This window comes from Lampetra fluviatilis, chromosome 29 (genome assembly GCF_964198595.1).
Source record: "Lampetra fluviatilis chromosome 29, kcLamFluv1.1, whole genome shotgun sequence".
Taxonomy (NCBI): Eukaryota; Metazoa; Chordata; class Hyperoartia; order Petromyzontiformes; family Petromyzontidae; genus Lampetra; species Lampetra fluviatilis.
The window spans coordinates 7,127,570-7,145,503 of NC_136303.1; the positions used below are offsets into that span (position 1 = coordinate 7,127,570).

At 53.8% G+C, this 17,934-nt stretch overlaps 1 protein-coding gene across 2 annotated transcripts in view; it reads right to left on the reverse strand.

Moving 5' to 3' along the window:
• Nucleotides 1-17,934, reverse strand: part of C2CD2L (C2CD2 like) — a 98,254-nt gene that overhangs the window by 9,093 nt on the left and 71,227 nt on the right. For both annotated transcript variants that reach the window (XM_078870080.1, XM_078870079.1), the window contains 7 exons: nt 17,528-17,636; nt 16,493-16,604; nt 14,709-14,773; nt 13,874-14,022; nt 10,132-10,306; nt 1,848-1,967; nt 108-241 (listed from right to left, as the gene is read on the reverse strand). In XM_078870080.1, coding sequence (XP_078726206.1) covers nt 108-241; nt 1,848-1,967; nt 10,132-10,306; nt 13,874-14,022; nt 14,709-14,773; nt 16,493-16,604; nt 17,528-17,636 — 864 coding nt within the window. The remainder of the gene's footprint in view (nt 1-107; nt 242-1,847; nt 1,968-10,131; nt 10,307-13,873; nt 14,023-14,708; nt 14,774-16,492; nt 16,605-17,527; nt 17,637-17,934) is intronic.

Consider the following 17,934-nt stretch of genomic DNA (forward strand, 5'->3'; position numbering starts at 1 on the left):
CAAAAAAAAACTTTTTTAGATTTCGTTTTATTCCACCGCCGCTGCCGGAGCGCGCCACGTGGCTTCGCACCGGCCCCCCGAACCCCCCCCCCCCCCCCCGCAGTCACCTTGGACACGCCGGAGATGATGAGCGTGCTGCGCTTGGTGGGCGTCGCTTTGGTATTCCGCAGCGCCGACTCCGTCAGCTGCCTGATGGCCGTCTCCGCCACGGCGTCCAGCCCGTTGTGCTGCAGCGCCACGTCTGGTCGGGTCGGCCGACAAGGTCAGAGGGTCATGGCCGCCCCCGCCCCCACCACCCCGCCGGGCGGACAATCGTCACTGAGCGAGCGTTAACGCGCAGCTCTGTTGTGGAGACGTCGCAGATATCGACTCGGTTTGGATGGTTAAGGATATTTAGAAACTGAAATACACCTCGGGAAAAGAACTGCAAGTAGTCCAAAATTTGAGAAGAGCAACACACGCACGATTCACCAGAATGACAACTATGAAGAGGAACGCAGGCCCGGAAATTTTTAAGGGGAGGGATATTACTGGCGGCGGGTGTTCACGACGTCCACTACAACCAATCACATGCAGCATCCCACGTGACCTGGGGCTCTAGGCCCGAGTCAGCGCTGAGATGCCGCACCAAGGTGTGCAACTTCGCTCGAGCAAAGAGTTCCTCTTCCGGGTTCATATTCCAGGCCCGTTCCACGGCACGTCTGAACATCGAGCCGAAGGACCAGGAGTGCGGGTGCCAGATGATTTATCCACCTCGATGATGATGATGATGAGAGTACAAGTAATACAGTAAAACCTTGGATTGCGAGCATAATTCGTTCCGGAAATGTGTTTGTAATCCAAAGCACTCGTATATCAGTTGTGATCACGTGACGCTCGGCAGACAAAGCGTATACACGTACTACTCGTATTGCAAGACCTCGCTCGTTTCTCAATAAAGGTTTTACTGTATTTAAAAAAACTTTTTTTTAAACACGCTTTAATGAAATGTACCGTTCTAGTAATGGAAGAACTCCACGACTCCAGGAAGTGGCCCCGAAGCTTGCCATAACGTAAAGAACCGTGGTGATTTACAGCCAACGTCAGTTGAGCGTGGACAATTAAACCCAAGCCGAAACATAACATAAAAAAAATTTGACAATTTTTTTTTTTATGATAGAATATAGTAGTGTCATCAGTACGACATAAGTATACCAAGTTTCCAGTCGATACCACATTGGAAAGTGGGTTAAAATTGAGTTACAAGATTTGAGGATACAACAACAACAGACAGAGTGAGTTAATAGAAAGCGTGTAAAAATGAACAGGCTAATATAACCCGATGGGGCTTAGATGAAGACAAAAGCCAAGCACAAGTTCGGAGCAGGGCCCAGAATAAGGTGATAAAGACAAAGATCCCCTGTAGAGCCTTAACAGACTGTTTGGGACAAGTGCTGTTAGCGAGCACACTATGAAGGTCGGCATGGGACACGACGGGGTGAGTGGCCAGAACCACAGTCCGACTGCCTGTCTCCCTAGAGGCGACGTTTCCACACCGCACCAGGTGCTTATTTGAGGCTAAGCCAACCTAGATGAGGCCCAGAACCGGTTGAGATAATAGTCACTGGTGTTGGCCGTGAGCGGGAATCGAACTCCGATCGCCGGGTTCTTAGCGAAGCACGCTAACCACGACACCACCGCTCGCCCCCCCCCCCACCAACGCGCACGCACATACGAACGCACAGCAATGCTTCAAGATGCGGGTGGAGGCAGAAGATGCAGGGGAACGAGACAGGCGCGTGGGGCGGGTGCAATGACAAGAGCACGAAGCGGTGTGGGGCGCACAGCGGGACAGCGGTGGAACGGACCTGTGCACGCGGCGGAAGCGGCGGTGGCGCCGCCTTGCGACTCCCCCGCCGCCGGCCCCTCCTCCTGCACGGTGTTCTTCTCCGTCACCGTGACCTTCACGGGCGAGCGAGCCGGCGAGTCTGCACGCGAGTGCGCCCGAGGAGAGCCGACGCAAAAGGGCGTCATCGAGCCCCGAAGACAAACGGTCGCTTGTGCCGTGACAGGCGCGACGTAAACAGTGGACGCGAGCCGGTGGTGGTCAACACAAAAGCAAACAAAGACAAAGATCAACCCCCCCCTCCCTTATAGCTTGAACATGCTTCATAGATGCTGCATGCTAGGCTCTAAGGAAAGCTGTCTCGGGTGTGGACCAATCAATTTCAAGGACAGTGCATACATTATCAGTTTTTATTTGCATTCCGACTGCACGTATTGTGGTCAATGCAAACATGACTCCTTGTAAAAAAGGTGTCAGTTTTGTTGCCAGATAAAAGAGTAAAAAAACAATTATCATGCTGCATGCCGTGAGCATGTAGCATCTGTAGTAACGCTTATGACTCGTTCACACCGGAGTTGGAGGCACACTTGTTTATTTAACACCACACGTTGTGACATACACACTGAGGGGGTATCGGCCCCCTCACCCGTCTATCTGAGGACACACTTCTAGGCTAACCCTAGCCTGCCTCTGAGTCCTCCTCTAATGGGCTAGGGGAGGCTATCTTGGCCCGACACTGGTCAGTCGGGCCCGGTACCCAGAGTCCAGACCAGCACTGGCTCTGGCTCTGGTACCACGCCACTGGCTCGAGCCTGCGCGGTCCTGATAAGGACGGCGTGCCAGGGGGAGACCAGGGCTCTATCTAGGACGTCTTCCGTCTTCTCTTCTTAGCTAACACAACACTCCCGAGCCCTTCGATACATTCCCCTTTTATACCCAACCCCTCCCTGAGGGGTGGGGCCCCGGGGGATCATAACGACCGAATCGACCCCCCAGGGTGTCTGGCGCGGACGTCGCAGAGGGCACCTGCTCGTGCACTCATGTAGCCCCGCCTACTGTGTTTGTTTACCATAGGCTGCCATGCATAACGGGCTCTCTCTCTAACACCCCTACATCACTCCCCCCCGCATAGCATGCAGCCGTCCCGGCTGCCAACATACAAAAATTTGACAATAAAGGTGCCTTCACCCCCTGACCGCGCGTGTGCCTCACTATTTTTGAACAATAACAGGAACCAGAACAAGAACGCAACAGCAAGATGAGAAAACAACCCGTCGCACCCCCCCCGAATAAATACGAATTCCGTAAAAAAACAGCCTATATACAATCAGCAGGGAACCCACCACGCACACACAACACACGGTGAAACCAACATATGTACATCCGAGGAGTGGGGAACACACCACCCACACAACATCCAATGAACACAACAGCTATGTACACATTTTCCGGCCTCACAACAGTTTGCGCATTTTAGCGCGCGTCCTTGCAGCGGGCCCCTCACACGGGGTAACCGCGCGTGGCGGACCATCAGGTGGCAATTGTCCGTCTTGGGGTGAGCATTCATCCGACTCCGCGTGACCCTCGGTATCCGCAGGAGGGGTGATTGGGCGTGAGCCCGTCACTCCTGATGCACCTGAAGGTGGCACAGCCGGCAAGGCATTAGGTGAGAGCGACGGAGACGGACCCAGCGAGTCGGCCGACCCCCCACATGCTTGGCCACGCGCGTGTGAAGTGTGATTGTGTACCGCAGAGAAGGGTTTTAACCTAGAGGGGTGCACGAACCATCGCCGCTTCCCCCACTTGATGCGCACGCACTGCGGTCGTAACACCTCCACCACTTCCACAGGGCCCCGCCACGGCCGCACCAGTTTAGAGGAGGTTGCCAGTGGCACCTGGGGGCAGTGCAGCCATGCCTTGTCCCCCGGCTTCCACTGCAGCATGTGCGCTCGACTCAATCTGAGGCGCTCATTCGCCTTCTGACGGAGGTCAGAGTTTTGCATTGCAGCATCCCGTGCCTCGGTCAATTTGTCCAGATTAAATTTAACGTGGTCAGCCAGATTAGTTTTTCCCTGCGGCACGGGGATCTGCAACTGGGCACGAACAGGCGGGTCTGGTTCTCGGCCGTACATGAGGTAAAAGGGAGAAAACCCCGTAGCTGCATGGGGTGCCATCCGGTACGCCGCCAAGACCCCCTGAATTTGTAGGTCCCAATCCGTTTGCGAGTCCGAAACTTGTTGTGATAACATGGACGTGATGGTGCGATGCAACCGTTCGACCATCCCGTCAGTTTGTGGGTGATATGGGGAGGTCCGAATTTTCTTTGTGCCCAGGAGATCACAGACTTGTCTGAGTAGTTTACCGGAAAAATTTCTGCCCTGGTCGGTCAGCAGCCTCTCCGGAGCACCTTTGTCCAGGACATAACCCTGAACAAAGGCCTCCACGATGGCTGCTGCCGACTGGTTGGCCAGAGGCCAGGCCATAGGCCAGCGTGTAAAATACTCGACACCAGTCAACAAATATCTATTCCCCCTGAGGGTGGCGGGGAATGGTCCCAAAATGTCCAGAGCGACCAGCTCGTTTATCCTGGACACTTTGATCGATTGCAAGGGCGGGTTAGACTCCCGTGCCGGCGGTTTGCGTTGTGCACATCGAGGGCATGATCCCAACAAATCCCCAACATCCCTCGTCATGCCAGGCCAATAAAAATCAAGTTGCAGCAAGGCGAGAGTCTTTTGGGTCCCCAGGTGTAGGAGGCGCTCATGAGCGGCCCATACCACCCTGCCCCGCAACCCAGTAGGGACCACCAGCCGATGTCGACGCGACTTCCCGTCCCAATGCATCAGCAGGCCTTGGCACATTTCCCATGCGTCGGAACCACCTCTTTTTCCCCCCGCCGCACCGCCAACGCGACGTCGCCACCCGAGGAGGGAGACATCCTCCATCTGGAGGCGCCCCCAGTCAATGACGGGCAACCCCAACAGGGAATCTTTGCCCTGTTGTTCGATCGAATTAGTAACTACTGTATCGTCGTCGTTGGCGGCCGCCAAGACAGGAACCGATGTGTCCCCTGGAGGTCTGCAACGTCCAGACCCCAGGAGGCATGCACACTCGGAGGTGGTTGGCAAGCGCGACAGAGCGTCCGCGTTGGTGTGGCGAACGCCCTTACGGTATGTGGTTTGGAAATCGTAATCCTGGAGGACCTCCAACCATCGGGACAATTGTCCCGATGGCTGTTGAACCCTCAGGGCGTACTGCAGTGCCGCATGATCTGTGCGGACGGTGAAATGCCGACCGTACAGATATGGGCGATACTGTTGGATGAAATGGACAATTGCCAACAGTTCCCTACGGGTGACACAATATCGTTGCTCCGCTGGAGACAACACCCGACTGCCGTACGCAACCACACGTTCCACGCCGTCAACCACCTGGGAGAGCACGCCCCCAATACCCGTGTTGCTCGCATCGGTGTCGAGCAAGAATGGTTTAGAAAAATCAGGGTAAATCAGGGGAGGAGCGTTTACCAAAGCGTCCCGAAGGGAGCAAAAAGCAGCTTCCTCCTCCTGACCCCAGCAGAACCGAACCCCTTTTGATGTTAAAGCGTGTAGGGGTTTTGCTATAGTCGCAAAATTAGCGACGAAGCGTCTATAATACGACGCAAACCCAATAAAACTCCTAACCTCTCCCACTGAGGTGGGAGTCGGCCAGGAGCTTACACACTGCGTTTTGGCGGGATCGGTAGAAATACCTGAGCGTCCCACGATGTGCCCCAAATAACGCACCGACTCGCGTAACAAATGGCATTTTTGGGGCTTAAATTTCAAATTAGCAGCCCGCATCTTTAGGAAAACCGCCCGCAACCTCTGGAGATGTTCATCAAAAGTTTTGCCAAAGACAATAACGTCATCCAAATAAATCAGGCACGACTCCCATTGCAATCCAGCCAAAACCAATTCCATCAACCGCTGGAAAGTTGCCGGCGCTGAGTGTAAGCCCATCGGCAACCGGTTGAATTGAAACAGGCCGTGCGGAGTACGGAAAGCAGTTTTAGGCTTTGAATCATCGTCCAGAGGAAGCTGCCAGAATCCCGAAAGTAAGTCCAATGTGGAGAAGAATCGCGCTCCCGCCAAGGCGTCAAGCGATTCGTCCATCCGTGGGAGCGGGTATGCGTCGGCAACCGTAATTTTATTAAGGCGCCGAAAGTCAACGCAAAACCGCAACGAACCGTCCTGCTTCTTAACCAGGACGATCGGCGCTCCCCAAGGGCTGTTGGAGGGAGAAATGATGTCGGCGGCTAGCATGTCATCAACAGCCGATTTGACATGGTCCTTTTCGGCGGGACTCAACCGAAAAGGATTCTGGCGTATTGGCGCGCTGTCACCCGTATCAATATGGTGACGCAGCAGATTAGTGCAGCCCAAATCGTATTTATCCCGACTGAAAACGTCGGAAAATTCCCTTAGTAGTGTCTTAAGACGTTGACGCTCTAAATTTGACAGGTCCGTCGATCCCGCACAAAGCGCCTCGAGCCACCCTTCATCGCTGTCCGAATGTGGTCGCGGTGCAGGGACAGCGCCGACATGACTCGCGACGGGTTCCTCACAGGGCACCGGCGTTGCGTGAGCAAGCACGGTCCCCTGTGGGACCACCACCGTCTGCGAGCCCACATTGAGGACCGCGATGAAGGGTTCTCCTTCCCCTCTCACTATGGTCTGGGCCGGGAGTAAATCAGGTCCACTGACCCCGGCCCTAGACGGTCCCAACAGAACCCCTTGAGCCCCAATGCCCTTAGCGAAGGGCCGCCGAAGTTTCAAAGGAATCAACATTTGCGCCCCCGGAGGAACGCGCACCGTTCTATCTACGAACGCCGGCACCGTCGCGAACGCCGTCCGGCTCGTAGCGGGGGATGGCAGAAACGCCATGCGTCGGCCCGATGGGAGCTCAATGCATCCCTTGTCGATTAATATCCTAATCGGCATTTTGGCCAGGAAGTCCGTCCCCAGCAGGCACGGAACCGCCAGCGAGGAGGAAACAAAAATCGGCCCAGACAATTTAATATCCCCGACACAAATTTGGGCACGAATTTGTCCGATGATGCCAAGTGAACCCCCGTTAGCAGCAAAGAATGGCACGTTAACAGGCATCAAAGGACGGCTTTGGGCAGGGAGAATGTTATAAATCAACTCCGAAATAATGGTCGCCGATGCTCCTGTATCGACCAGGATGCGCACCTCGACCCCATCGATGTGGCCCACAACGGCCGACGACCCTGACGACGCGGCTACAACCCGATGGGCCAACACGGACCACTGGCTGGGTTCAATCTGAGTACCCAGAGCGGTGCGTGTTGGTGCCATGGTACGCGATATTGGCCCCCCCTTCGCTGCGGTGTTTGAGTGTGTGACGGGCGTGTGCGTGGGCCAAGCATGAGGGGTGCCGCGACTCGCCGGATTATGATGGTGGAGCTTGTGACGAGGGCCGGCGTCCCGTTGAGGTGTCGTCCTGCGCTGCCCAGGAGAGCGGCACCCCGAGGCGACGTGGCCCCGGATGCCGCAGTTGTAACAGCGTGGAAGCGCTGGTGACGACGATGGATGTTGTAGACGGCTTGAACCGGCCCGGTCCTCCCGTACTCCCGCTCCATGCTGCCGTTGATGGTCGATGGCGCAAACCTCTTCCGCCGGGAGGGTGGCTGCAGCGACGGCACGCCCGCTCGCCGCCTTGCTGGCCTTCCGTCGTTGAGAGGACAGGTTTGCGTGGAGAAGACGGGCCGCTTGGAGGGAGCACATCTCTGCATCGTCCTGTGCGACAATGACGATGTCTAAGTCGTCCGCCAGCAAAAGTATCTTCTCTGTCACCATGGCGTCGACACCCTCGTCATCCATTCGTGGAAAGGCCTCCTTCGCCAGTGCCAGGAGGCTTGTGCGGTACGCCAGGGGCGACTCCTTCGTCCCCCGCTGGCGATCGTAAAAGAGTTGGCGACAGTCCGATGGTGGACCATATACCGCCGACAGCACCTGCATCGCCTTCCGCAGCGTGGAGCGCCTCTCCTTCGAAGCCGATGTTAGAGTGGCGAGGGCGTCGCTGTCGAGAAGTGCTGGCAGCGCGCGGAGAGCCTCGGCGTCTGTCCACTGTGCCATCTCCTGGTGAGCGAGGAAGCGCCGCTGGAAGCCGCCCCAGTCGCCATCCTCGCCCACAAATTCCTTGAGTGGAGGTAGCCGCTGATGTAAGGCAGCGGCTGCAGAGGAAGAACGCACTCCCTCGTCCGCCTCACTCAAGTCAGCGTCGGCACGAACCAGCGATGGCATCGCCGGTCGCACCCGTGGTGACGTTCCGCCCGTTGGTGGTGACGCGGCAGGTACTGTACTCCCGCCGTTGGACGCGATGCTTAGAGCGGCCACGCCCTCAACAGCAGCTGCGGCGATGGCGGGAGTTTCAAAATGTTGCTCCGTGGAAATGGCGGGAAGGCGCTGTGATCGTCGGCTGCCGTTGCCCCGTGGCGGTCCCGCAGCCCCCAGCTGCGTGATGGTGTCGAGCATGGCGGCTGCGGCGTACAGCAGCTCGGTCAGCTTCGCGTGCGCCTCCCTCAGCCCCTCCATCGACGGCTCCCCTTCCTCCAGCTGCTGTGGCGTGGATGCGCCCAGCCCCGGCTGGTCGATGGCATCTTCAGCCGTCTCGGGCCCTCCGACTGCAGTGGTGTCTTCTGCCTCTGGTACCCCGACTCGAGTCGTCCGGCGTGTATCCATGTTCGTACTTTGTTTCACTTCTGACGCCAGATGTAGTAACGCTTATGACTCGTTCACACCGGAGTTGGAGGCACACTTGTTTATTTAACACCACACGTTGTGACATACACACTGAGGGGGTATCGGCCCCCTCACCCGTCTATCTGAGGACACACTTCTAGGCTAACCCTAGCCTGCCTCTGAGTCCTCCTCTAATGGGCTAGGGGAGGCTATCTTGGCCCGACACTGGTCAGTCGGGCCCGGTACCCAGAGTCCAGACCAGCACTGGCTCTGGCTCTGGTACCACGCCACTGGCTCGAGCCTGCGCGGTCCTGATAAGGACGGCGTGCCAGGGGGAGACCAGGGCTCTATCTAGGACGTCTTCCGTCTTCTCTTCTTAGCTAACACAACACTCCCGAGCCCTTCGATACATTCCCCTTTTATACCCAACCCCTCCCTGAGGGGTGGGGCCCCGGGGGATCATAACGACCGAATCGACCCCCCAGGGTGTCTGGCGCGGACGTCGCAGAGGGCACCTGCTCGTGCACTCATGTAGCCCCGCCTACTGTGTTTGTTTACCATAGGCTGCCATGCATAACAGGCTCTCTCTCTAACACCCCTACACATCTATGAAGCCTGGGCACGGCACACGAGGGGAGGGTAGCCAGCACCACACTTGACCACCTTTGTTTTCTGAGTGGCGACGTTGATACACTATATCAGGGACTCATTTTGAGGCCGTGTCAATCTATGGAAGGCACAGGACCGGTTCAGATAAACGTCACTGGTCTTAGCCGTGAGCGGGAATCGAACTGGGATCGCCGGGTGGGTTCGCAATGCAGCGTGCTAACCGCTGCGCCACCGCTCCTCCAAGTGTCCGGTGAAAAACGCAAACCTCTTCGGCCTCCCACCGAATCAACCGCTATATGCCAAATCTCGCCAGATCTCAAAAGCTAAGCTGGGTTGATAATGATGAGTACTTGGATGGGAGGCTACTGAGGAATTCCAGGTGCTGTAATATAATAATAATAATTTATAAAGCGCCCTTAAACAATCGTTCTCAGGGCTCCCAGATGGCCAGGAGATGGCAGCATAGCAACGGATCCTTAAATCTATGTGTGGGGAGATTTAAGCGTGAGCCCCTTATATGTGTGGGTTTTTATCCTCGTACTCCACTTTCCTTCCACATAGCAAACCCTGATTCATAGAAACATTTGTTCGTGTTAACATGGTGAAATCAAGGCAGAGGAGTGATGCTGACAACGATGAACAGAGCGCCAGACAGCTAAAACACAGGAAGGTGGGCACAACGGTGCCATCCATCCGGGTAATTTCACCCGTAGCATCTGGGTCTATCCCATGAGACCTCCTGCCACAGCGAGACCTTCCACACTCGGGGCGACGGCTTGAAAGTGATTCCGGCCTGGCACAAGTGCCGTGACGAAATCTCCGCCACTTAGCGGCGAGCGGCGGCAGCCGTTTTTTGTTGCTGCAGTGCTCACAAGCATGCACGCATGCGTGCGTTCGTGCGCGTGCGTTCGTGCGCGTGCGTTCGTGCGCGTGCGTTCACGTGTTGCTTACCACTGGGCGTGCCGCGCCCCGCGCGCGTCTGCAGCGTCGTCACGGTGGTCACAACGGTGCCGTCCGCCATCACCGTGCGCTCCATCTCCACCTTCTTGCTGGGAGTGGCGGCCGGGCGACCCGACACCGCCAGCGTCCCTGGGGAGCGTGCCTCCCCACCCTCCTGGTAGCACAGCTGCCACACAAAGACAAACGCCCCCACGTATAGCCTTCATAGACCGCTGGGGCAAGTGCTGCTGCTAAGAAGGCCGGCACGGCACGCGAAGGGGATGTGGGTGGCCAGTACCACGCCCGGCCGCCTTTGTCTCCCCAGTGGCAATAATAACACATCACACCAGATGCTCATTTCAGGCTGAGCCGATATAGGAGAAGCGCAGGACCGGTTCAGAAAATCCTTACTCGTGTTAGCCACGAACGGGAATCGAACCCAGGTCACTGGATGCGTAGCGCAGCGCGCTAACCGCCACGCCACCGCTCCACACAGCTGCCACAAGGTTGCGAGTTCAAATCTTGGTTGTCTAATGTGTGATATTAGACACGCGTTCTGTAGAGGGCGCTCCTGCCTCTGGGTTTTATTGAATTGAATGCTCTCGCGAGGTGCCTTTAGACTTGGGGAGTGCGTTAGCGTAAGGTGATAAGGTCTTTTAAAAGTTAATGATCATGTTGAGGCCGGGAAGACTTGGTCAAAATTGCAAACCAGGTGCAAGATCAAAACCACTGGCTCAACAGAAGGGGCTTTCTGGTAGTTTACAGGAGGTCGCAAAGTGGCAATGCTAGCGGCTGCAAGAGCCGCTGAGCTGTACAGTCCAGTGGCTCTCAACTGATATAGCGGCCCCCCCCACAACCGCTGCCCTACCCCCATCACCCCACCCACCGTCCAAAATGAACAACTATGGTTACTGTACCTCTACATGAACACACAAACATTAAACAGATTCAATTATTTTTTTAAATCCCATTTTGAGGTCTCAAGGGAGTGAAAGGAGGGGGGGGATCAACACGATCCATCCCCCCATGGATCCATCACTGGCAACGTGGCGCCAATGTTCCCCATTAGCTGCCAACATTTCTCCTGCACAGTATCCATGGTGCAGCCTGCGCCGCACACTGAAAGGCTTTGTGACATCCTACGGTAGTGGTGGTGGGGGAGGCGCGTGGAGAGTCACGTCCTACGGATTGGCGACTGCTGCTAGAGTACAAGCATTATTGTGCTGGTCAGAGGAACGTTACATCATTGGGTTGGAGGCCTCAAGCCACTTCCGTTTTGTTAAATTTCCCACCGGGCTCCGGCGTGGTTACCGCCGCGTCGTCGCTACTCTGTCCGACGCGGATTAATTATATAGAGAGCGTGCACACGTGGCAAGCAAGCTGGGTGGTTCTGAACAGCGCATGTGTGTAAACTGTAGATACGAATATTCATAAAACAGCTATGAAGTACATTTAGCACGAGTAGGTTATATCACACAATCAGCTACCTTCATCATCATGGAACCTCCTTTGCCAGTACCAAAATCTGAGAATAGGTCTCTGGTGTGGCCCAATCAGTTTCAAAGCAAATGCATATACTGTCAGAGTATGTTTTTTGTTTGCATTCTGACCACAAGCATTGTGGTTAATGCAGACATGATTCCTTGTAAAAGGTTTCAGTTTGGTGTTTTAACATCTTAACACCTGTTTTGTTGCCAGCAAAAAGGGGAAAACCTATCCTCAATCAGCTAACAATCACAGGTATGCCTTATGTCCTAATTGGAGGTGTTACAATTAAGTGATCTGTCGATTCATGTTAAGCTCATGATGTTCGCACCGTATCACGCGAGTAAGAATCGATGACTTTCAAGTCGCATGTTTTGGATTGGTGCGACTGCGGTGGGTGCATCGTGCTTTGAACCCGGAGCCCCGAGTTCTATTCCTGGCCACGGCTAACATTAGTGACACGCGATACGTGAACCGGCCCTTTCACATTAGCCACACTGATCAGCGTGGTGAAATATGGTTAAGCGACCCCCATCAGCGACCCCCGTCACCGACACGGCATGTGGGGGCAGGGTCTGCATTCAGCAATGAAACTAAATAAAAACACTAAACTATTTTTATTTTTGCCAGGCAAGGCCCACTGAGCTATGTAGCTCTTTTTCAGAAGCGACCTGGCCACAAATGATAGCCCAATTAAGTGGCTTATCATGTGTAAATGTTTAGCAGACAAATACTCTAAAACACACGCTGATTCTAAATGTGGAGGGAAAAACGGAGGACCTCGAGAAAAAGCCACACGACCAAGGGGGGACAGAGAGACACGCAAACTCCAAACAGGCATCAGGGTCGGGATCGAACCAAAAACCTCCTGCATACCAGGCGAGGTAGTTAACATCTCACCACCGTGGTACCAAACGTATTGACAAAGGGCTGTGTTGGGTCCACACGACCCTCCCCCCCCATCCAGCCACGAGAGGCAGCGACATTAATCACGGTGTAATTTGTTTTGATCAATTATTGTACAGAATCACGACCCTGAATCGGGAACATACATACAAGGCGGGTGAAGTGTTACATCCACAGACTGCTCAAGGAGGGCGGGTAAGGTATGTCACGAAGGGCTGGATCAAATATCAATCGCCACGGATATCAGCTAGCAGACACAGATCTACAAAACCTCCCAAGGTAGGCGGGCAGTCCAGACCTTATTTAGGGCGCCGTGGTGGCGAGATGTTAAATACCTCGCCTGGTATACAGGAGGTCGTGGGTTCGATCCCAACCCTAATGCCTGCTGTATATACGGAGTTTGCGTGTCTCTCTCCCGGTGGTTGCGCGGATTTTTCTCCTCCAGTTTTTCCTCCACATTTAGATTCAACATGGGATTCGAGTATTTGGCCACTATAAAGTTCCACATGATAAGCCACTTCACTGGCCTATCATTTGTGGCCAGGTCACTTCTAAAAAAAAATAGCTAAAAGCTTAGTGAGCCTTACCTGGTAAATACAAAAGAGTTGTACTTGATATTTTTTTATTAATGTAAGAAGAACAATCAATGCAGTTAATTTTAAACATCAAAACAATACCAATTTTCTGTATGTGAAGAAGGGTTGGAGGGCATTCACCCACCCATCATCCCACCCTTGGAACCGCCACCGTCAATCAGGGCTGGGAATCTAACTCGTATCTCCGGAGTTCAAATTGCAGCACGTCAACGACTGTGCCACCCCAAATGTGGAAGAACAACGCGGTCTAAATTCCCACCGTGTGCACAGCTGGTGCTGTAGTAAAGCCTGGGAATCTTCTCTATCAGTTTCCCTTCCACCCAGTCTTGCCGTTTGCAGCGAGGCGAACTCAGCCCCACTGGCAGCTCCATCTCGGGAGAGGGGAACTCCCCCACAGCGCTCAGACAATCAGCAGAGCGTGCCAAGATGAAACTAAAGTAAAACTATTTAAAACTAAAAAAAAAGTATTCTTACAGGTAAGACCCACTGAGCTATATGGCTCTTATTCAGAAGCGACCTATGATAGCTCAACGAAGAGGCTTAAAATCACGTGGACATTTGTAGCAGCCAAATACTCGAAATGCATGTTTCTAAATTTGGAGAGAAAGACCGGAGGACCCGCAGAAGAATCCACACGACCACGGGGAGAGTGACACGCAAACTCCAAACATACAGGCGTCAAGCTCGAACCCACGACCTCCTGTATACCAGGCGAGGTCGTTAACATCTTGCCACCGCGTCGGTAGCAGCAGGAGCACCACACGCACCTCTAGGGTGACGTTGGCGGCCGCTGCCAAGGGTGACGGGGTTCGGTCGGTCGGGCTTGCCGTCGGGGGCAGCAGGGTGAGGGTGTGGCGTCCGGAGGGCAGCGCTCTGCCCACGTCCAACGGCACCGCCGCACGGCCGATGCACACGCCTGCGGGGACACGCGCGGGCGGCAGTGGCAGCTGTCGACGGCGGCTCTCGCGGGTACCCGCACGCACGCGCATTCCGAAGAGCAAGCCGGCACGGGGTGGGGAGGCCTGCGATTAACTTGTCAATTATCACTGGTGCTACAGAAAGCACAAATGCGGCGAAAGATTCTCGTTCCCTCTACACAAGTATGCGGTTGCAGTACTTGTATTCTGAACATTTTCATTCTCTTTGCGAGTTCAAACCACAGCAGCCTTTTTATAATGTTCTACATCAGTAATGTTCTTATTTCTTTGTTCCTCAGCCTTTGGTACGAACGATTACAGCAGCATACAGTCTCTAAACTCTGCCGCACACACAGGATTTTTTCATTTCCCCTGTTTTTGTCGTTTTAAATCTGCGTGTTGTCATCAGAAAACCGGACACGCACCGTCAACTCACGACACTTGATAAACGCAGCTTAATCACGAGCACCTGCCCGGATTCAAACCCAGGATTCTCGGCAGAGTCACAGCTCAACGCTCTGACCTCTGAGCAACCAAAACTACCTCGACAGGTTTTTTTTGTTACAAGCATACAAGCAGGTCGTGCCGTACGCCGCAAAGCCAACAGACGTGGGGCACTGCACAGATGTCCGGCACCGGCAAGTTGCACACGCAGTGGCCAAAGGCGGCCCTTGGGTGGACGTACCTTCCTTTCCCTTGGAGGTGTCCAGCAGCCGCAGTCGGATTTCCCTGGAGCGCGTGTTCAGGTCACTGGGAATAGAAGCCGGACCGGGAGTAAACACGTATCGGCCGTCGATGACGATAATAATCCCCCGCATTTGTGCTACACGGCAATTGCGTAACGAAACCTCTCAGGGAGGGTAGGATGCTAGCCTGGGGGGAGGGGGGGGGGCGATAATGGCAGTCTTGTTCTTGCACAAAACAAGTTGAACGCAGCAGGCCTGCGTGAGGGCATTAGCCTGCGAGTCGTGCTGATGTTGCCATTTGTTATTCCGATTAAGTAATTTGCGAGTACAGTAATATTTTAATTTTGGCATGATTTGGACCATGCCTGCAAGCTGGACCAGATGACACCAGTACCATGTGAGACTAGGCTCTAAGAAAATCTGTCTCGGGTGTGGACCAATCAACTTCAAAGACAGCGCATACATTATCAGAGTTGTGTCTTTTGTTTGCATTCTGACCGCAGGTATTGTGGTCAATGCAAACATGACTCCTTGGAAAAAAGGTGTCAGTTTTGTTGCCAGATAAAAGGGTAAAAAAACTATTATCATATTTTGCTACTGGCAAAGGAGGGCCCAATAGTGGCTTGGTCACTGTGTTAACACGTGTTTTCTTAGGTAATTTATAAATATAACAATGATTATTGACAGCCCTTTGTCAATTCACCTTTTGGTCGTGGGAGATTGTTTGACAGTACTTCACCCTACTGATCAGTGTGGTTTGGTGCAGGCAATGGTTTGGTCTCCACTGATCATGTTAGGAGTGGCCAGGAATTGAACTCTAGGTTAATAGTGCACTGCACCGCTTGCTCCTTCCTGATCAGATGTGTTTTGTTACATTATTTAAAAGAAAAAACTTCCTATTGCAAACAATGCGATGCAATAGTTTCACAATCAGTTTCTCTTTCCTGGTTTCAATTTGTATTCTAATCTTCTGGCTAAGCTCTTGGCAATGAAGCAGCTAAGCTTTCTAGATTGCTTTTTTTATAATTTAAGCCTTTTCAAGCCCACTGAATTTAAAAATGATGCCTCCCACTTTAATTAAACCTTCCACCTGCTGTGTATCTTTGCCCACTCCAAATAAAAATAATAGTTTGGTATATTGTTTCGACAAAAGGCAGTGTGTTTATGAATGACCGCGGTGATAATGCATTTTCAGTATTGGCTCACGTGCACAATGGTGCCATTGGTACAATCTTTCTCTGCGAGTATGACCGGATGAATAGCGACTGATAAGCCCAAGCCTAAATCAGTTTAGCCAAACCATGATTTCAGATGATGTACAATGCCCCCGTTTTCAAAGTTCACAGTGGTTGGTTCACCACGTGGTCGATGATCTGGTTGTTATTTCCACAATCTCAATTTAGGATTTCTAGAATTTCAACTTGTGAAGGTCATGGCTGGATCGGTCAAGAGTTGCGTGGATTCGATTAAATGTGGATCACCGCTTCACGTGGACCAATGTTTGACTGTGGGCCACTGTTTACGAGGTATCGAAATTGAACTCACGATTCCACTGGTGGGGCCAGGGGACCACACTCTGTGAACTAGAACCAGTGTTCCAGTGGAACCGGTGTTCAAGTAGAACCAGTGCTTTCATGGAACCAGTGTTCAAGTAGAACCAGTGTTCAAGTAGAACCAGTGTTCAAGTGGAACCAGTGTTCTAGTGGAACCAGTGTTCTAGTAGAACCAGTGCTCTGGTGGTACCAGTGAGATGTGGGTGCAGCGACCGGTGTGCGTCTCTCACAAGCAGAAGCTCTGCTCCCACGAGTGGCTGGCGGCGGTGCCAGGGACAGGGCGCGTACGGTGCTGCTGGGGCGGCTCGTTCATCTCCACGTGACAGCACAGCTCTCCAGCTCCTGCAAGCGCCGGCGAGACCACCAAACGGGGTCACTACTCGCCGCTTTGCACGGGGGCGTGGGGAAATGTTACTTCACGCAGGGCCCCCCTTCCCTCGCTGTGCACGGTCGATGTTATCCAAAGAAAGGTGAGCACAAGGCGTGTTCTCCCCGTGGTCGCGTAGATATTTATTTTTTATCCAGTAGAGTCCGTTTTTTTCCCCGACCACATTTAGAAAGATGCATTGAGATTATTTAGCCGCTATACATTTGCACATGATCAGCCACTTTGTTGAGCCGTCATTTGTGGTCAGGTCGTTTCTGAAGAATAAGTTGTTGATACATCAGTGGACTTGGCCTGGTAAGATGTAGATGGTTTAGTTTTATTAGTATGTTTTTTGGCGAATTGTTTGCCTTTCTTGTACTTCCCACTACTATCGTGTTTTGAATCTTTATTTATACTGCAGGAATCTGATGAGCGAAACATCTTTTCACAGATGTCCAGTAGAGGTGGGTGCAAAGTATAGAAAAGTTAAGCGAATCACAAATTTTTTTGTTATTTAACAAGGTAAAGCCCGCTGACCTACAGCTCTTTTACAGAAGCGACCTGGCCACAAATGACAGCGAGAGATGATGGAGGAAGGGGGGGGGGATTCCAGAGCCGAACAGACGTGGGAGGGAAGCAGTGGTGTGGTGGTCGAGCACAGTACGGATGAGATGAAGCGCTCAAAGTGTGCCTCTAGCGTGAACGCCGGCCAGCGCTACAAGTGCCGCTGCGGGAATCTGGGCGAGAGCGGTCCCGAGGCCGCTGCGCGACACCGACAACGGAGGTGATGCTAGGCCCCTTGAGAGCGACCACCGCTCATTGCGCCAGCGTGCAGCAGACGTCCACCCCCCCTCGCCCCCCCCCCCGTGTCCACCCCCGTCCGCCCGCCCGCTCCCACCTGCGGGTGCCCCCGTCGCCGACTGGATCCGCAGCAGCAGCTTCTTGTCGACGAGGCGGGGAGGTTTTGGCGGCGACGTCACCAGCCCCTCCGGCTTGACCCCAGCGCCCTACGCGCACAAACGGCACAACGCAGTATAGCGGCGGCAGCAGCTGCTGTGGCGAGCTGCCAAGGGATTGTTTCTAGCCCCCCCCACCCCAAACCCCGAACCTCCACCACCCCACACCGCCCCCCCCCACCTCCCCCAGCTTATCGAGGTGGTCGTCTGGTCATTGTTAATATCGGCCACGAAAATTCACGAGGGTTTTCGACCGTACCTCACCAGCACTGACAGCATATTTTCTTGTTGTTCACGAGCATCCAAAAGCGTTTGATCCAAATCGTAGATTGCTGCCGAGCGAATTCAA